The 21,301-nt window shown below is 46.3% G+C and overlaps 1 protein-coding gene across 4 annotated transcripts in view; it reads left to right on the top strand.

Moving 5' to 3' along the window:
• Window positions 1-1,074: 1,074 nt before the first annotated feature.
• Window positions 1,075-21,301, top strand: part of G2 (protein) — a 276,275-nt gene continuing 256,048 nt past the window's right edge. For all 4 annotated transcript variants that reach the window (XM_087645743.1, NM_001437728.1, XM_087645740.1 and 1 more), the window contains 1 exon segment: window positions 1,075-1,757. In XM_087645743.1, coding sequence (XP_087501869.1) covers window positions 1,523-1,757 — 235 coding nt within the window. In that variant the 5' untranslated portion in view covers window positions 1,075-1,522.

The following is a 21,301-nucleotide window of genomic DNA, read 5'->3' as shown; positions in this document are numbered from 1 at the left end:
GAGAGAGAGAGAGAGAGAGAGAGAGAGAGAGAGAGAGAGAAGAGAGAGAAGAGAGTGGGAGGGCTATATTCCATTTCTCAACATCCTCCAGTTTGCTGGGCCTGGAACACACCAGTCAGTCCAGCCCAGCCCCAGGGTTTCACCCTTATGGATCTCTTTAGATTGTTCCTCCAGCCTGCCTTGTCCCTTGACCTCCTTTTGGTCCTCTCCCGAATGTCACCTTCTCAGCGAAGCCTCTTTTCATCCTGTTTACTGCTGCTGCAATACCTCCATCCCCACTTTCCAGCATTTTACCTTACAGTTTCTCTGAGACTTTCTTTTTGCATTGTCTGGTAGTCAGTTTATTTACCTCACTGCGTATATGCCTACTGCCTGACATGGTAGCTGGCAAGCCATGGATGCTGGATGCTGGGCAAATAACTTACTGACTGAAGGGAGTTCGAAGCACCTACGAACTAGGTAGCGTGCTCAAGGGTACAGATGCAGAACAAGGGTAAGAGCAGAAGGGCAATTTAGCTGACTCTGTCCTTTCATTCCACTACGGATGGACTGAAGAGTCGGCTCTCCTATTTGGGCAAGACTTTTTGGAAATACCTGTAGTTGTCCCAAAGCTCAGTGCACTGCCTTTCTCATAGTACGGCTGTAACAACTGTTTACAATGTGTTTTATTTACTCCAGCGTTTCATTGCAAGCAGGCCACGCAGCATGCATTCTTTGGGGGTAGATCTGGCCGGCAGGAGTCTGCCAGTCCCTGAGTAGTAGTGAACAATCTGCACAAGGCTCTGCGCTCATCCTCAGAGGGCCTTTCCAAGATGCAGACCTAGCTTCCTCAGCACATTGACCCTGATATTGTCTAGTCCCTTCTGTGGTCAGAAGACTATTTCCCCGACCTTTCCTTTCCGAGATCTGGGGACCCTGGGCGGAGGGAAGTTTCCCTCAACGAGGACCTCGCTGGCGCAGGGCAGGGTTCAGGCCTGCGCGCGGGAGTGTGGGGCGCGCGGTGGTTTCGCGCGGGGATGCGCGCGCGCGCCTGCCTCGCCTCCCTAGCCCGCTCCGGTGCTACGTGCTTTCTTTGTCAATGAGGCGCCGCTCTGAGCTGCAGTAGCATTCGCGGCTGGAGCCGGAGTCCAGCGATCCAGTGAACCGACAGGGACAGAGACCCGGGCGCAGGGGCGGCGGCGGGCGGCACGCTGCACGAGCCAGGTCCGCGGGTCCCCACGTCTCGTAGCCTCGCGCTCGAGGTGCAGCATCCGGCCCCGGGGAGGGGACCAGGGCGCCGCCCGTCCCACCCTCGCCATACCGTGGGAACCCCCATGCAACCCCGGTACCCGCGCGCCTGAAACCCCGGCTCCGTTGAGCCCGCCTCCGACCGAGGCAGGACGAGCGAGCAGCTCGCACCTCCTGCCTCCCTCCGACTCTCGGGCCATGGCCCGAGATGCCCGGTGAGGAACGGTGCGCGGAGGGCTGGGCTCCCGGGCGCGGCGTGGAAAGAGGCAGCGGCCTGGATGTATGAACAGTCCCTATGGCTCTGCAGGAGGCGAAGCCCCAGGGCCCGAGCAAAGCTGGGCCGGCGGCGCGGGAGCCCAGGGATCGGCCCCGGGAGCCAGGGCTCTGCGGGGCGGGCGGGATCGCCGCGCGCTGCCAGGGCGTGAAGAGCTCCGGGGCCCGCGGCTCCGAGGATGTGCTGCCGCTGCGGCCGCTGCTGCTGGGACTCTTGCTGCTGGCTGCCCTCTCCGGGAACTGCCGGGCCGACTCGGGTAAGCGCTTGGCAGCGGTTCTGCGCCCGCGGCGGGGTCTGGAGCAGCTTAACCGTGTGGTGGTGGGTGGTGGGTGGTGGGCTCTACAGCACCGCTGGGCTTTTCTCTGCCCTTAGTAGTTGCAACAGCCGGCGAACTGTCAGAAATCTGTCTCTGGGAAGGCATCGTGGGCGGTGAAGAAAGAGGCATGTTCTTATCCTTTTTTTTTCCCCTGGACAAGTTGTAAATGCTTCCTGGTGGTCCCACGACCACGCTTCATTTAGCTAGACACGGCGTAGTTAGGATAGCATAAAAGGGACCTAGTGGGACGTGTTGGGATCTTTTGGGCTTCCCGTTGCTTGTACTCACTTTGTCTTAACTGCAAGGAATGACCTGAGAGTTTGAAGCAATTTCCGTGTCGAAATAGCGTTTCCCCCTTTGCTCACAACAGCCCCCCCCCTTTCCTTTTGGGAATGAGGTACTTAAAATAACTGATTGCATTTTGCAAAAGGTTCAGGTATTGATCAAGTGTTCACCTATTCTTTGCAAGAGGCTTGTTGAAGAACAGTCGCACTTGGTGCTCAGATTACCAACGACCCTTCAGAAACAGAGTCCTGTAATTCCGCGGACAATTTAGTGGATCTGCTGTAACTATTTGGGCGGAATTATTTTACCGAAGTGCTTTGAAACCTACACTGCGCGGTCAGCCATGGTCTTTGAAATAAGAATCATTGCTATGACTCCCGTAAAGGGCAAGCTTCTGTGTTTGTGGTGGAATTCTAGGCTTTAGATACATTCAGCTTATCAAACACATTTTAGGTAACCGCTTTCTGTAGTGTTGCAGCTTTGAGTGAGAACCAAGGAGAACCGCCCCTCACCCGCACCCCTACGTGCCCAGGTGTGCCCTCTCTCCCTATCAGATTGAAGGTCCCAGTGTTGAAGGAGCTCATACCAGTTTTGAGTTGAGTGTTCTGGTTGGCTATATCTGTATAACTGTTTAATTTTCCTTTGATTCACTTAACAGTCGCTGACAAGAGTGGTCTGGGTGTTATGGAATTTCTGTTGTGATTCTTCCTAGTAGTTCCAAAGTTCAGTAAATGACCTCCTAGGGACTCCAATCCCCTGCTTTATGTATGTGGCACAATGCTGAGAGGGAAGTCATAAGGAAGTCCCTTGGTAACCACTGGCTCAGAATCACAGAGGTTTTGGTTAATACGCGTCCAATTCTTGATAGTTCTGTAAACCATTTGAGAGCTCTCCCCTCTTGGATGCTGCTCCTTTGAGTGCAGAGTCTGAAAACTGTTCAGCCATCTGTGACATGTGAAATTTAGCCTCCCTGTATTGCCCCATTCAGCCCCCCGTCAGCCGATTTTCTTTGACGGGGTTGGGGATTTCTGATCTCCCTTCCAGCCTCTGTATTTGGCTCCTTCTCAGTCTCGGATTCTTTGCTTGGCTCATCGTCCAGTCAGCTAGAACCTTCCCTAGGGGACTTGTCACCTTCATCTTTTGGTCTTAGTCTGGGACACCCCTCCAACCTAAGCCTGGATAGACAATCAGAATGAAAGTGAATGCCATTGAGGTAGTTGTTCTCTGAGGCCCTTTATTTCTTCCCTTCTCGTTAGAGTTGGTTTCACTGTGCTTTTGGGGTACCTTCTCTACTGTTACCCTTGATGCTCAATTTTCCATGGGCAAGACCACCTGTGGCTCCACTGTCTGCCTCTGAGCTTTGCAGCATCCTGTGGCTTTACAGCAGATTCCATTCTCATGACTGGCTTATTGATGGCAGAGTGAACACTGGTCATCCAGTCTGACCTTATCACTTCTTTCATATGTTCTGGGTCTCATACAGGACATCTGGAGAAGTTGGTGGGAGAAAGCACTGTCAGGAGGGAAATGGGAGGGCGGGGGCACTCTTTCTGGGGACATTAGACTTTCCACCAGCCACCTTGTCTGGAGCTTGCTCTGATGAGCAGCTGCAGCTCTGTGCTGTTGTCTGCAGCGTGTGTCTGATGCAGAGTTATCTGAGAGGCAGAACCAGTGACCTGGCACATTCTGCTTGAAGTCCTGGCGGCCTCTAAGCCTGTCATTTGCATGAATATGCTCCTCGCTTTTAACAAGGCTAAATCAAACATCTGCCCTCGCTGGGAAAATGGACAGAAATGGGTTTGTTTCTAGAAAATACTGCACGAATTCCTAGCACCTTGGTTGCAGGGCCCTTGCAGTGTGTTCTAAGCTGGTTCCGCCACCACACTCCTTGTCCCTTTGCCTGAATCCCATATAGAGGGAAGTCTGCGGTCACCCTTAGTGCTCTCTTGAAGGCACGCTCTCCTGATTCTGTCCCTTGGAAGCCCTGCTCACAGGCTTCTGTCACTTCTGCTCTAGGAAAGAAGTTTCTGAAGGGCAATTCATTCTCTTCTGCCATCTGGGTTCCAGGCAACAATGTAGAGTGCAAATCTATCATCCTACCTCTCCTAACTACCTCCCAATCAGTTCACGTCTGCAAATGTTTAATGTGTCGGCCGTGTGCAGGCACAGCGTTCATCCCATTGCGGGCCTCTGCTCAATGTGACCTTGGCCTCAGTGACCCTCGTTTCTCTCTCCCATGTGAAACCGGTAATAAAAGCTCTACCGTTACTGGGTGGGTGCACTCATTAGGTGACTGCGGCAAAGTATAAAACAGGGCTTGACACGGTGCTGTTCACAGACTGCCACTGCTCTCACAAAAATGGCAGGAATTGCCTGCATATTTGTTTTGCCAGTCTGGGTGCTGTGGTGGGAGGATATGGAATCGAATATGGAGCCACCATTTTGCAGAAGTCTCTCCTGAGGAGGGACTTGAACTCTGCTACTATGTGAGCAGAGCTAGTAAAGTCAGACTGCAGTTCATTTTAAGGAGGGTTGGGGGTGGGACTCTGAGGGTGGGATGGTTGTCAGGGTTGATGGTGGCGTTCCAATCAAGGAAAAGTAAAGGATTCTTTGTACCTAGAACACAGGGTAGAGGAGGACCCAGCACCTGCTTTGCTCTGAGGTTCTCCTGCACTCTCCTCCCAGGGTGGCTTCTGCAGCCACTGTACTCATTCTCCACCAGCCGTGTTCCTGCAGTGATGCCCAGGATGGACTATGAACCTAGTAACAACTCAGCTTCTTCCCTTCTTTCCCTTCAACTTGGTGGATTCTGTTAGATTATTTCATCTAAGTAACTCACAGTAATTTGCGAGTGGCTGCTTTATGTGAAGAAGGGTCTGCTGATGTCAGGACTTCTCCAGTGTAGTCTACCACAAACGGAGATAACTTTACCCTGCATGTCAGAGCCCCACTGCACAGATCCTGCATTCTGTTCAATGCATTCATCTTCCCATTCACTTCATTCAGTCATTCAGTCTGTGTTTTGAAACCTCAGTACCCTGGGGCTATAGTAACAAATCCAAACAAGGTCCCATTTTTATGCTATTTGAAAGTAGTCCAGTGCATTCTGAAGTTTACAGAGGACAGGAATCACCTTAAAATTCTGTTAAAATTCAGGCTGTGATTCAGTTGGTCTGGGACAGCCCGAGATCATGTTGATGACTGTGGTCTACAGACCGCTGTTGAGTAGCAAGTCATAATAAATATGGTGAGTTCTGTGGAGGGAATAAGGCAGGGTGAGGGGGGGGGTGGCAGCTTTATACCCACGCTTATTGTACTGGACGGTGAGGGAAGGGGGGATGAGATGACAGGGGGCAGAGACTGCACAGAGCTATGGGGGGGCCCAGGTCGGGGGGGCATACATGGGAGGCTTGAGGGAGCTGGCAGGGAGGACAGTGCAGAACTGAGGGACCCGAAGAAACAGTGAGAAGTGAGGCTGAGGGAGCCATGCTGAGGATGAAGACGATGTGACAGTGGAAACAGGAAAGGGCTGCAGAGTGGAAGGGAGAGTGTGAACATGTTGTGAAGACAGAGCTGGCAGGATTATGTGGTGAAGTATCCGGGTGGGGGAGGAAGAGAAGGGGCAGCATGGCGTTGTCAGCTGCTGAGATGTTCGGGTTAGCCACGACCACTGGCTAACGCTTGGTTTGCAGATGTTTGGTGGTCTTGAGAGTAGTAGGGACAGACACCTTCAGTGGGTTCAAAATCTCTGGTGGGCTTAAGGGACACGGAGACAATTAAGATAGCGCCCTCACGCATCTACTCTCTCCTGTATCTGATACGTGGGTTTTCCATTATCCTCAGACTCCTGAGCTCTGGAATTACAGGTGTGTACACCACCACATGGGACTCATGAAACCTTTTTCCTATAAAGTTTAGTAGCAGAGCTAGGTTCATGTAGGGTTAAGATGGGAATTTAAGGCCAGGTATACAGGTCCATAACCTGTAATCCCAGTATGGGAGAGGCTAACACTGGAAGATCACCAGTCTGAGGCCAGCCTGTGATGCACAGTGAGATTCTATATAGCTAACTAAGCAGGACCCCCCCACCCCCATGCAAATGAAAACAAAAATGTGGATATAGTTACACACAATCACACTTTCTCATTCCTTTTAGCATTAAAGATAAGGAGAGTGTAACATTGGTGCCCACCCCACCTCAAATAGAAGTGGCCCAAACAAACCCAGTTCGTGTTTCGACTGCGTGTACCAGTTATTAGCACTCAAAGTCACTTGCAGGACAGCTCGGGTCTTCCCATTCTCCCACCCTAGCCCTTCAACAGGTAAAGGAGATCTTGGAAACTGGAGAACTATGCTTTAATATGGGTGAGGAACAGCAGTTCGCTCTCCACTCCTGCTCCACATCTCTTTGTAAAAACCACCATAGACACTCGATTCTCAAGTGCAGATGACAACTGGAGAAGCTCATAGCAGCTGACCTGGCCCAAGTCTTACGTCACTGGACGACGTCCTGGAAACATGCCCAGTGCGTGTACACACCCTGTTCATCTTCACCAACCTTCTCTCAATGAACAACAGCTCTACTCTTCTTTAAACAAAAGTGAATGGTTGGATTGACCCTAAAACATTCTCGTTGCTTGACAACATATGAGAGATGATCTCCAAACACACAGAGGGACACATTATTCAAGGTTATGGGATGGCTGCCATGGATGGTGACTCTTTGGGGATTTCAGGACCAAAGGAGCAGTCAGCACCTGGGTGTTGAGAGTTAGCATTACTGCAGCTGCAGGGAGGTGGTGTCCAGTTGCACTGTTGGACCGCATTTAGCAGGCACGTGGGGGGCATACCAGGCTCTCCCTGTGGGGGTTCAGGAGAGATCACACCAGCTTGGCCCTTGTCCTTTAAGCAGCTGGTGGGTGGAGTGGTGGGCCAGTGAAATGCCTTCATGAGTCAGGTCAGGAGGCAAGACAGACTGTCTCCCTCCTGTGAGACCTCAGAGACACCCGCGAGGGATTGGGACTGCAAAGGCCATCGTTCTGACTTCTCAATATCCTTGTTCTGCAAAGGTCACCGACTACTTCAGACTTTTGAAATGCTGCTCTGTACCAAGGGTGCGCACTGAGCAGCCACAAAGTTTTGTTTTCAGAGAGGGTAGCTTAGGTTGGCCCAAACTCTCCCTGTAGCTCAAGACTGAACTCTAAATACTCTGAATACCCTGAACCTCCTTAGTGCTGGGATTGCAGGCGCGCATCACCATGCCTTGTTTATGCGATGCTGGGAGCCAACCCAACCCCTTCTCCAAAACCTTTCCCCTGTTCCTCCAATCAAGTTTATGAAGACAGACTTTATGTCTGGTAACGTGACCCCTTTCAGATGCATTGCATGAGATGCTTTGACAGAAGTATACGTCGGATCCACACCACAGTCCAGATAGAGAACATTTCTATTATCCCCCAAGAGTTTCCTCCTGCCCAACAAGGGTAAAAACACCAGTCTATCCTTCATACCTTGGTTTTTCTAGATGGCCACATGGATGGAATCACTAACATGTGTGTCCTACCGTGTGAAGCTTCTGTCACACTCTCAAGCATCATGCATGTCATTGCCTGCATCCCCCTCCTTTTTAAAGGCGGAATAGTATCCTAGCAACACAGTTTGCTCTCCATGTTGATAGGTATTTGGGTTGTTTCCAGGTTTTGACCAAGGAGGCTTTGTTTGGACAATTTTCTTCCCCTTGAGTGAATTAGGGTGGAATCCTGAGTCCAGTGTTGGGTATGTGTTTAACCTTGTAAAAAGCTGTCAGTCTTTTCCAAAGAGGCTGCACAATTTTGCATTCCAGCAGCAATGTGTGAGAGTCTTAGTCCCCTCATCACCCCAGGGGTACTTGGGACTGCCTGCTTCTTCCCCTTTAATAGTTGGTTAGTGTTGCCTCTTGTGGGCGTAGTTTACACTTCTCTGAGTATGAGTAATGCTATTGTTGTGTCTTTTTTCATGCTCCTCCTTCCCTGTCTGTTAAAATATTTTGTGAATTCAAACAATTGGACTGTTTGTTTTACTTATTGTTTGAATTTTCCTAGCCAGGCCTTTATCAGATATGTGCTTTGCAAATGAACTTTTTTCTTGTTTGTGGGATCCCATTTTTATCTTATTAATACTATTTTTCAAGAACAGACGTTTTAAATTGAATTAGCTTTATCAACCTTTAAATTTAAGGACTGTGACTTTGCACATGCATGCGTGTGTGTGTGTGTGTGTGTGTGTGTGTGTGTGTATTTCATGTTTTCAAGACTTTGGTAAACAGTACTTAAATGTTTATTAGCATATAGAAATGTGATTCAAGATTATTAGCTTTATTGGTCTGGAAAGCATGCTCAGTGGTTAACAGCACTGGCTGCTCTTGCAGAGAAATAAGTTTAATTCTCGGCGTCCACATGGAGGCTCAGAACCACCTGTAACTCAAGTTCCAGGGTATCTGGCACCCTCTTTTGGTCTCTGTGAGAACCGTACACACATGGTGTGCAGATACATGTGCAAGCAAACATTCATACACATAAATAAATAAACTTCATTATAGAATTATTCCAAATTCACTCTAGTTTTAGTAGCATTTTGTAAAACTTTGAGGGGTTTTCTAAATGGAAAATCACTTTATCTGTGATTGAAGGCAATTTTGTTTCTTTTAAATCTGTGTGTTTTGAAATTTTTTCTTGCCTGATTACACAGACTAGAACTTCCAGCACATTGTTCAACAGGAACTGGGAGTGTGGATGTCCTTGTGTTGACCCATCTGGAGGACCACACTCAGTCTCTCCCTGTGACCTAGGATGCTGTGTATAGTTTCATTTTTGTCTTGCAGAGTTCCTTTATTTGGGTGAAGAAACTCTCCTCTTAGTTCAGTTTGCTGTGAAGTTTTACAAGGGCTTTTTACTTTCTCTGTCTATATTAACACGAAGACAAAACTTTTATTTGTTTGCTGTTAACCAGACAATGTAACTGAGTGTAGAAATTTGGGAGCTAAGATTTGCTTCTGGTATAAACTCCAGCTTAGTCACAATGTGAGTTCCTTCCAGGTCTAATTTTCTAGAAATACACACACACACACACACACACACACACACACACACACACACACACACATTTATTTCTGGGACGTCTGCAAGAGAAGTGGGTGCCTAATCACCTCTCTATCCCTTCCAGTAGTTATAAAAGGAGTGCTAGGCTCTTGAGGGATATTAATCTGGTTTTTTTTGAAACAGAATCATATTCTGTAATTAAGGCTGTCCTCAAACTCACCATGTAGCCGAGGCTGGCCTTGAACTTACGGCAATCTTTTCTAGGCTTTAGAGTACTGGAAGTCAGGCATAAACTACCATACCCAGTTGTGTTTTATTCAATAAAGATTTTGGTGTGGTTTTAGTGTAAAGGTAATGCCAGTCTCTAAAATAGGGAAGTATTTTCCTCTCTGAATTATGGAAAGGTTTGAATAGTATTGATATTATTTTTCCCTCAAGATCTGTAGTCTTAGTCAGGCATGGTGACATATACCTTTATCCTAACACTTGGGGGGCAGACACAGGTTGATTTCTGTTAGAGGCCAGCCTGGTCTACATAGTGAGTTCCAGGCTAGCCAGAGTTACATAGTAAGACCTTACTTTAAACAAATAAAACAAACAAATGAACAAACAAACCAAAACCAAATAATAACTACAACAAAAATACAACACAACCTCCACCCCCCCCAAAGAAAAAAACAACCCCCCCAAAAAACCAAAAAAACAAAAACTAACCCCAAAACATCAGTGGCTTTTCAAAGGTGAAACTGATGATCACTGAAGTCTGAGTTAAGAAATATTGGGCACCTCTAGTGCCTGTCTCATCCTCTGGGCACATATCAAGTCTGCCCTCATCCTCAGGCACACCCATGGGTACTATAAACATCCAGGTTCCGGGAGAAACAACTGGAGTGCTGGAAATCAAGTTGGATGAGTTCAGGAGGCCGAAGCTACAGCATGACTGCTATTCACCAACTCAGCTTTTTTCCCTTTCAACCCCCTAACAGTAGAAAGGAGAGGAAAAAGCATAGAGAGGAAAGGAAAGAGATCCCTGGATAAAGTCAAGGGTTGGAAAGGGGGCAACGTTTCCAATGTGAGACTGTTTCCTGCTGGTTAGGGGCATAGAGTTCCTTGGGGGCAAGTTTGATCTTCACCACCAGGATATCTAATTTCTCCTTTCTTCTTTGAGTACAGCTACTTAACAAACTGCAACCAACGACCCACCTCCCACCTCTCAGGGCATTAGCATTTATATACCCTCTGAAAAGTTCCCAGAATTCCAAACATAACACAGTTGTAGAGATTATATGTAGCTGGCGAAATCACACCTCTGCTAGAGCATGAGGCAAATCACAGTCAGCTGCTGTGGACAGTCTGAAGCAGCTCATATACCCCATGCCTGGAATTAAAATGAAAACATATTCTTATAGTAGTTCTGTTTGTTTTTTTTTTTAAGAACCCAAAATTCCAGAATTCTCACTGCATAATTCATCTTCAGGTCTTAATTTTCTTCTCTGTGAATAAAAGCCTTACACCCATCTTTTCTCGAAGGTCCCCTGGCTGTATGTTGACAAGTACCAAGCTCAGTCATGGGAATCCCAGTCAAATATTCTCATTGTGAAAAGGGAAGAATTTTCTATATTTCTGTCTTGGTTTCAACCTGAAGTCCATATAAACTCTGGCTTAGCCTCCTCATTTTCCTCCTCCTCCTCATTATATTTTTGTTGTTATTATTATTATTATTATTATTATTATTATTATTATTATTTGAGATGGGGCTGGAGAGATGGTTCAGCAGCTAAGAGCACTTGTGGCTCATGTAAACACCAGTGCCCAAGTAGGTCAGCTCAGTTTCCTTTAACTCCAGGGGATCTGATGCCTTCTTCTGGATTCTGTAGGCACCTACGCTCATATGCACATAACCACAGATACACATAGTTCCAAGACAAAAAAAGAAATCCTTTAAAATTATAATAGTAACATTTAGTTTATTAATTTCACACCAGTCTCAAGTTTATTCAGTTGAATGTGCCTCCTGAGTACTGGGATTGAAGGTCTGTGCCATCACTTCTTGCTAAACACTATGTTTAAACCAACTAATGCAGATATGTAAATGAACCCGGGTAGCTGGGCTGGCGAAGGCCAAGGTTACTGCAGTGCCAACCTTCTGTCCACTCAGGCAAGGAAGGCTTTGACCTCTGCGTCCTAAGCTTGAGGGGAATTTGATTGAGATTTATATATGCTCAATCTATTCTTAGCTGGAAAAACAAACACATAGCTTCTGATGTTACAAACACAAAATGGCTTTGGTGTTTAAGCACGCCATGTCCGAGGGCATATCTAACCTTACTCCTGGGAGTAGGGCCCACACGCCTGGAGCGGTGCACACCCCCAAGCTGCCCCTCCTCCACCCTGGGACTGAATACTGCTCCTGTCATTTGCCTCTTTATTTACCAAATGTCAACAGCAGACTCAGCAAGGCTGAAGAAAAATGGGGAGTCTGAAAGAAAATGTCGAAATGAATGGTTCGGATCATAAGCCCTTGTCAAAATGAGCAGAGCAAAAATATCTTGAAACCTACACACTTCATTATCAAATAAAGTCTTTGTTTTGAAAAGAATAGGAGGATCTGGATTAAGAGAGCTATTCTGAATTAAATGGATAAAAGTATATAAAAATCAGGACCATGGAGCCTGTCTTGGGCAGTTTCCTGAGACTGACTTATTATGGTGAATTTCATGTACACCCAACCTTCAATGGGATGGGGAATATTTCTTGCCTTTAGTCCAGCAATACCAATATCCCAAGTACTTTTCTATTCTGTCTTTTAAATTTTAAAGTGTGTGTGTGTGTGTGTGTGTGTGTGTGTGTGTGTGTGTGTATGTGTGTGTATGTGTGTGCAAGATACCTATGGAGGTGAGAAGAGGAGCTGGAGTTACAAGGGCTGGGAATTGAACCCAGGTCCTCTGCAAGAGCAGCAGGTGCTCTGAACCACCGAGCCATGCCTTTAGCCTCTCGTGATTTCCCTTTCATTTGGATCACATGACTCTACTTTTTCCTACAAGGGTAACATTCCACACAATTAGGCAGCAGACACCCAGCTGTTCAAGTTTTCAGTATCTTTTCTGTTTGAATCTCATATTGTATTTAGGAAGTACAATCCTTAGGAAATACTCATAATGTATTTAGGAAATCATTTGCTAAAGGTTTAGGATGGTCTGGGCTCCGCCTCCTACCCATCTCTGACTGGGGAACAGATTTTCTATCTAGCTCTAGAAATTAGCTCATGTGTGGGTTCCAGGCCCCAAGACAACTGCCTGGGACATGCTCAGAACAGGAGTGAGTTAAGACTGACGAGGGGGACTCTAATTAACTGACAGAGAGAATAGCTGACAGCTGTGAAGGTTTAGTTCACAGTCCTCACAGCCCTATAAAGTAAGTTCTGTTATTAACCCCCTGGCTTCAGATGCAGAAATCAAGGCCCAGAACAACTTAGTAGTGACTCTTCATTTCACATGGTCAAATGGCAGAGGCAGGATTTGAACCAGGGAAGTTTATTCCATTTCCTCACTGCTTTATTGCATGGTAGCCTGCAAAGTTCAGAGGCTGGGGGTATTGACTTCCTATGTTATGGATCTAGTCCATCCTCTCATAGTTTGCTCCAACTGCCTCTGCAAACTGGCTTTGCCTGAATTCTCGCATAACTTCTTGGTTCTATTGTAGGCCACCTGTGCTCAGGACTTCACCTGCTAGAGGTGCTGTCCATATCAAGAGGTGACAGTACATCCTTTTGAGTACCTACCTAGCCTGTGTCCTAGCTCCACACTCCTGACAGGGCGAATCTGTGGCTGCAGAATTAGGGGCATACACGTCATATGATCAGCAGAGGTGCACGGAACAAAGGCAGATTATTAGCATGACCCCTCCTTCAGCCAGGCAGGATTCATCTGAAAATGAGGTGTGTGGGGTAGGACAAATGCCCCCAGATTTACGTCTTCCCAAATAACAATAACAATCAAACTATTTATAATAACAGACTTATTGTGATAGGTCTATTGACAGTAATAGAAAGGTGTTATGATGGCAAATGCCTTTTCTCTCAGCACTTGGGAGGCAGAGTAGACAGAGCTCTAAGTATGAGTCCAGCCTGGTCTATATATCAAATTCCAGACCTGCCAGGGATTCAAAGTGAGACTCTGTTTTAAACAACAACACAAAACAAAAAATCACAGCCACACATCAACAAAAACAAACAAACAAATAAGCAGTACTAAGCAGCTGGGTATAAATATTAGTATCATGCTGCTTTTGGGCCACTGCTGCCACAGTGAGCCAAGAAGTCATGTGTCCCATTGGTCCTACAGTGATGTAATGGTTCCAGCCCAGCAACATTTCTATCACAAATGGGTGACGTGTGCCCAGTTTATACAGGCGGTGTGTGAGGTCTCCAAGGATCTCAGAGTCTAGGCTTACTAATGGACCAATCATGTAGGTAGGCATATAATTATGCCAAAGAGAAAGAGATTTCCAGGTAGAGAGGGTGCCATGGTCTAAAATAGCTTGGAGTCTGTCATCTTAAATGTGTGATCATAGGCACACAGAGACACTTGACAAAATTGCATCTCCACTGATTGTGGTATCTCATTTGGGGCATACGATGAACCCTTTCACGGGTTTTCACACGATGGACCCCCCCACCCCCCAATATTCTCAAATGAGCATTGGCTTTGTCTTATAGCATGGGAATGTGTGATTTCTCCTGAGTCCTGATGTTGTCTTGGGTGTTGTCACTAACAGGCTCCTTTTTCCTACCTTTCGGATCCAAGATGTGAAATGCATGTGGTGGCCCATTAGATATCTTTCAGCTGAACCTATACGATTAGCCTCAATTGGAAGCTTTTATTTATGATCCTGAGGCCATCTCTCAGTTCATGTAATTATGCTAAAAGCCCAGACAGCCTCGTGACTACACTGTATGGAAGTGTGCCCCCCACTGTCGCAGACCTTGGGGCTCTTGTCTCTTGCACTCTGGGAGTTTGACAGGCAGCCCTGGCTTCCATGTGCTGTGTGCAATTCTTCCTAAACTCCTCACCGTCCGTGACTGTGTTACTACTCATCCTGGCCAGCTCCTGAGTGTACAGGCCACGGGGAGAGGAGGCGAGGAGTGCGTCTACAGTATGCGTGTACCACTTTCTTCACACATGCAACTCCAAGCGCCCTACTACTGGAAGGTCATTATCTGTATCTATAAAAATAGCATAATTAATTTATTCCCTTAATTTCCCTTGAGATACAGCAAGAGGAAGAAAAATCACAAGATTCTTCTTTTTATGATTTATTGAAGATTTGTCCTAGTTTGTGGACTTGTTGACTTTGGAGCAGGAGGACCAATGCCTGTGAAACACCTAGCACTGCCTTAGACTCCAGATCAAGAGTTTTGTGTCATTTAATCCCCACAACAATACCACCGGATGGCTCCTGGTTCACTGTGTTTGGAAGAAGCTGGAGTTGAGAGGACTTTAAAGAACATGGCTGGCCTAAGGGGTACATGACAGGACTGGAATCTGAAAGTAGATCTGTCTATCCAGAGGCAGAATAGGACAGGGTATTAATATAGTTTCTCCTACACCACACAGCCCCATTCAACATTGTATTGAGCTTTTAAACATAAAAAGGAGTTGAAAGAACTATACAGTGAACACCCATGTAGACGGTATGATTGACACCTAAAAACATTTGCCCTGGCATACCATCCAGCTATTAATTCTTTTCTTTTTCTGGAGTTTTAGGGACCAAATACAGGGTTCTGTGCACACCAGCTAAGAAATCTGTTACCCCAGTCACACTCTTCTGTTTCCATGTCTCTCTCTCTCTCTGTCTGTCTGTCTGTCTCTGTTTATCCACCTTTCTCAGCACATCATCTCAAGTAGCCCACATCAGGCACCTTTAGATCTTCCTGTTCCGCGTTCTGAGTGCTGGGATAGCAGATGTGCTCATTTGTGCCCACTTTACGTACTTAATTCACCAACCTAGCCGCAGCTCACCTCTCATATCATGTTTATATATTCACAGTAAGTTTCACACATCAGTGTATTTTACTCCTAAACATTTCATTATGCATTCCATTGGCTGGGGATTAATATTTCCATGTATATCCTGTATGAGGTCTATCTCTATGTCTGTCTGTCTGTCTTTTGTGTGTATGTGTGTGTGTGTGTGTGTGTGTGTACGTATGTAATTAATTTTTTAAAGAAAGCTTCACTATGTACCCAAGGCTGGTTCCAGTTCCTGATCCTCCTGCCTCAGCCTCCTGAGTACTGAGACTATAGATGTGTGCCCCCACCCAGACCTCCTCCTACAATCTTAAATAATGAAGGGTGTTGTTTTCATGGTGACTTTCCTTTTTTTTTTTTTTTTAATTTTTATTTATTTGAGTACACACTAGCTGTCTTCAGATACACCAGAAGAGGGCAGACCATTACAGATGGTTGTGAGCCACCATGTGGTTGCTGGGAATTGAACTCAGGTCCTCTGGAAGAGCAGTCAGTGCTCTTAACCACTGAGCCATGTCTCCAGCCCGTGACTTTCCTTTTATGTGCCGACCAAGGCATTGTTTGTGGAGTCCCAGGCACATGCAGGTACTGGTCTCCTAGTCCCAGCACACACTGTGGATAAATCTACTCATGATCTACTCATGATCCCAGTCGGCTTCTCAGAGTTATGATTGCCAGTGGATGTGGGTACTCTGAAGGGGAAGACCATGGTGCTGAGGGAGCCTGGAGAAGGGGACGGCCCTCTGAGTGAGGATGATGGCTAGGGAAGGCTATCCCGAAGAAGTGACATTTGAACCAACATTGGAAGGGTGACAGTCAGAGAAGCAGCCAGGCACCTGACCAAAGGGAGAAAGGGGCACTGCTCTCAGTGGTCAGAAGAAGCATGCTTCATTCCTAAGAAGAGGAAAAGTTTGTGAGTTCAGACTCATCCTCCAGCAGGTGGGTTTGTGAACCAAACCTTTTCGTACCTCTTCCACCTGATCACATAGATGGATTCCACCCAGCTCCTTCAAGAGCGAACACCCTCTAACTCAAACTTCTCTCTACAGACAAGCTTACCATTGCTGCAAAGCCCTTGCATGCTCCTAACACCCTTTTCCATCTGCTCAAGAAGCCCTTTCCAGCCCTGTCTGCCGGGTTAGCATTTGCGTTTCCTCAAGGCCCCGAGTACAGTAGCCTTCTCTGCCACTTGCTCTGCTCCACGAGCTATTGGATGCCATGTGGTTTGCTAACCCACTGTGCCACCCTTTATGGCCCCTGGCTTGTCTCCTCAAACAGATTGAACTACAACAAGCAGTAGTTCTCAAAAGACGACAGTCCTCTAAGTACATGGGCGGCCGGCAGCCCTCCCACAGCTGTGAGCCATCTGAATAGCTCTTGTCGTCAGAACTGAGGAGGGCACGCACGGCTGTAGCCGTGCCCATTCGTAATGGGGAGCCAAGTGAAGGAGACAACTTGCTCAGAGAAAGATGGGAGGAAACACAGTGAAATCAATCCAGCACTAAGGAAAACTGAGACACTTGACCTTCTGTACATCCCAGACCGTTCAGGAAAGGTGGTCAGGAAGTTGGGCTACCGTAACTGTTTGCAGATGGGAGAACTGTGGAGTCAGCTTAAGTTCTGGGCTGTGAGAGTGAGCAGAGGACTCCAGAGATGAGAGCTACAGTCAGGGCTGAGGCATCATAGCACGAGATCTTGCATGTACATAACGTACACGTGATAATGGGCGTGGTGGAGAAGGAAGAAGTGAATTCCCTGGTTTGTTCCCACCACACACATAAAAACCTGTTATATCTTTCCTATGCTTATGCTGCCAACACACACACACACACACACACACACACACACACACACCCCCCACATATATATTTATATATATATATATATTATAGTTCTGATGGTAGGATGGAGTGTATATGTGTTGGTAGCATAAACATAGGAGAGATATAACAGGTGATATATAATATGTCATATGATATATATGGGTGATATATATATGTATGTATATCTGCTTGGAAGAGTTTAATTTTTTTTGAGGAGACAGGACTTATATGGAACACACACGCACACACACACACACACACACACACACACACACACAGTATAACTCTGATGATAGGATGAAGTGTAGGAGACTGACTGCAGTTCCCATTTATGTTTTCAAAAACTGAACACTTGTACCAACAAAATTGTGTGTGTGTGTGTGTGTGTGTGTGTGTGTGTGTGTGTGTGTAGTACTAGGGATTGAACCCAGTACCTATGCATGCAAGGCAAACGCTGGTCCAAAATGAGAAATCATTTAAAAAGTAAAAGTTCCCCACAATAGAACGTCAGCAACTCCAGAGTGTCTTGATCTAACTCCAAATTTGACCACAAGAGTTCAACATTGCTGCATGGAGACTGTTGGCTGAAGCTAAGTGGGAGAGTCTGCTAGGGCATCTGTCACAGCTCATTTGTCTTCCTGGCTAGTTGAGGGCTAGCCAGAGTATAGTAACACGCCTACTGTCCAAACCACAGCATAGAATTCAGCGTTTTCACTCACCAAGACAGAGTTCCTATCCCGGAAGTCTCACTTGCAAGCAATGATTCAGGAACCCAAGGTGGTTCTTTCACTTTATAGTTTTACCAGAGCGGGTGGTCCCAGGGATGCTGGCCTTGTCTGCACCCAGCAGATAGAAGAGAGAAGACGTGTGTGTGAGTGTGTGTGTGTGTGTGTGTGTGTGTGTGTGTGTGTGTGTAGGAGAGCGCACCATCTGCTCCCATTCTACATGTATCAGTCTTTTGCACCTTAGCCACTCACCTGTAAAGATGGAGAACGTAATTTGAGAGTTCTCCCAGAAATAACAGGGGCAGCCTGGTGATCTTCCAGTTAGCTATAGACACAACTCGGTTATTTCCTGTGCTGGGTGTCTTTAGGTATTTAGGGTGTGGCCTCCTGCAGCAGGTCTTGGAGTTACTGAAAGTGAGGTTCAGGTCACTCTAATGACAGCTCCTGCAGGCCAGGGACACAATTAGCTCTGTTTACTGCTCAACATGTACTGCCTACGGCTGTGTCTGGCACATAGTAGGTGTTCAATAAGTCTGTGTTGACTGAATGAGTGACCTTATACTTTCAGAGTGCTTAACTCTATGGAAGGTTGGGTCCTGTCTCACAGGATAGGTGCTTAGATTTGGACAGTGGTACAATTGTAATGGTTCGAAAGAAGGGGAAAGAAAGTGGATGTGGAAATCTTTTCCATTTCTTCTTCATGCCTACATTCAGTATTTTTCTAGTACTTCCACAGATAAATTGGTGAGAAAAAGTAACACATTTTCTTCTTGGCTGAATGTTAGAATGGAAAAAATTGTATTCAATCTTTTGTAGTTTCCCTAGACAAGTGGTTGCTATTTCAAGGCAAAATTTTTCTACCTGTATGCAGCAACCTTTGATTACATTGAACCCAGTTGCACTTCAACTGGGTCGATGATTGGCTGTGTTCAGGTTATCAGAAAAGTTACTGTTACTTCTCCAAGTCACCTCCAGGTCATTTAGCAGTGTTGCAGACACAGGGCAGGATCTTGAAGTCCGACCATTTCCTGGAGTTTGAATTGCTGCTTGCAGAACATTTTAAAGCTACGTTTTGTTCCTATTGTGATTCTCATTTATTTTAAGGGCAAATCTGAGACAAAGACTGGCTGTTTTGTAGTGGAATTTCCGCCTAATTGATTAAATAATAAAGACGACAAGAAGCCAATCATTGGGCGAGAAGAGGCGGGCCTTCTGGTCTGAGAGAGGAAGAGGGAAGGCAGGAGGAGGACACTTTTGGATGGCAGGACGAAGTTGGGCAAGCTGTAGGCTCAGGACTGATAGTTCTGGTGGCAGAATCCGCCCGTCCGTGACTGGAAGATTTCTAACATAGAATAGTTGGTGAATTTAGGATGATAGATTCTGCGCCCAGCGATTGTGTTATCTGTTGATTCTAAACTAAAGTTGTCTGGTGTTTTCCATTCCGCGGCGACTCGCTTTGGACGTGAAGATTGGGCAAGGACTGAGCTCCAGGGGAAAGGTAGCACGCAGAGCGTGGGCTGGCAAGAGCACACCCACAGCTGCCTGTAGAGAGCTAACTTGGAGCTCTGGAGAGACCTTGGCAAGGGAAAGCATGCGGTCTCAGGCTAGGCAGCTGGCGATAGCGTGGCTTGGATTTTTAATTACACGTTGCAGTGTTGCCCTCCTTCCTTGTAGGAATACAAGTAACCCCTACCTTTTGCCTTGTTCTTCATGCTCCTGCGTCTTTGCCTGTTAGGATCAAACCGTTTGAAGTCCTCAACCAGAGCTGTTTACGGTGATCACATGGACTCTGCAAGTGGTACTTCTGACGAGGTTGGCTGATTTGGGGGAGGGCTTTGAATAATGGAGAAGTTTGACTCGAGTGGAATATTCTAGTTATATTAACTCAATGTAAGACTACAGCAGGCTGGAGAGATGGCTCAGCGGTTAAGAGCACTGACTGCTCTTCCAGAGGTTCCGAGTTCAAATCTCAGCAACCATATGGTGGCTCATAACCATCTGTAATGGGATCTGATGCCCTCTTCTGGTGTGTCTGAAGACAGCTACAGTGTACTTATATACATAAAATCAATAAATAATTAAAAAAAAGACTACAGCAGACCAGTCGGAAGGCAAGAGGGGTTGTGTTAAACTCCTCCCCTTCTCTCTTTAACTTACTTCCCACACCCTTATTTAGAGCACTGCTCTTTTGTTCTTTTAAAAGCTGCCAATGGGGACTGGAGAGATGACTCCCTGGTTAAAACCACTTGTTGCTTTACTAGAGAATCCAGGTTCAATTCCCAGCACCCACAAGACAGCTCATAAGCTGTCTGTTACTCAAACTCCAGGGATCCAGTGCTGCCTTCTGGACTCTGAGGGTGCCTGGCACGCACATGGTACACAGATATACACGCAGGCAAACCTGTACACATAAAGATTGAACAGATAAAAGTATCCAGTAATGAATTAATGTTTGCTCTAGGTGTCTCCCTCCACATTTTATCATCTTTCAAAATGAAACAAATATTCTAGCTTTGAAATAACAAGATAAACTTAATTGCTAATAATTGATTAAAAATTTGTCCTTGAACTCACAAAGATCTGCCATTCTCTGCTGGGATTAAATATGTGCACTCCCTTCCCTAACTCTTATTAATTAAAAAAGTGTTTCTATTATTGTAACCATTGCATGTATGTTTGAGTGCTGGTGTGGACATATGTGGTGTTTGTGTGGAGGTCAAGAGAGAACATTGCAGACTCAGTTTTCTCTCTAACTGGGTTTTGGGAATTGAACTCTAGTTCTCAGGTTTGCTCAGCAAATGTTTTACCCATTTAATCATCTTGACAGCCCAAGACAACCTTTTAGTCATAATAAAGGTGTGAGGGAAGGGTATGACGGCTCATGTCTATAATCCCCACCCTTGGGAGTTCATGGCTAAGATTGGCTGTACAGCGAGACACTGTTTTTAAAACATAAAACATAAAAAGTGTGAAAGGAGACGAATCACTCACGGACTGTATTACTATCTTGACCATACAGAATTCTTTTGGTTTGAGTACTAAAACGTCCAATTTGGAGGATGGATAATTGGTAGTAGTATCAGGGTCTGGAGGTGTGGGTAGCAGTGGTAAAGCATATTCTGAGTGTGAATGACAGTCTGGGCCTGATTCTAACTGAGGGAGAAAGAGCAGAAGGGTACACCAGATCCACAGTCTCTGTACATGAGCGTTATAGGTTATTATCAGTGTGGCAAGCTCTGTATAGGACACGGAAACTTAGGAATGTTTATAACAGTCTCTGTGGACATGCTCGGGGCAGCTGGGTGTATGATTGGTGGGCTTGTCCCTTAGAGCAGTTTGGATGAGGCTGAACTGACATGGTGATTGGCAGATGGCAAGAGTTATCAAGGCACAAATTGGTAGGTGATGGATTGGAAGGCAAATACAATAAACAAGAACAAATCCAAAGGAACCAAGTCTTTCCTGGTGTGTGAGCTCTACACTGTTTACTGTGTCGTGACCACTCATTCTCCATCCATAGCTGAATCGGAAAGAAAACCCATC

Source organism: Rattus norvegicus, chromosome 3 (assembly GCF_021556685.1).
Source record: "Rattus norvegicus strain SHRSP/BbbUtx chromosome 3, alternate assembly SHRSP_T2T, whole genome shotgun sequence".
NCBI lineage: Eukaryota > Metazoa > Chordata > Mammalia > Rodentia > Muridae > Rattus > Rattus norvegicus.
The sequence above is the reverse complement of the archived record's forward strand: the minus strand, read 5'-3'. Positions and strand labels throughout refer to the sequence as shown.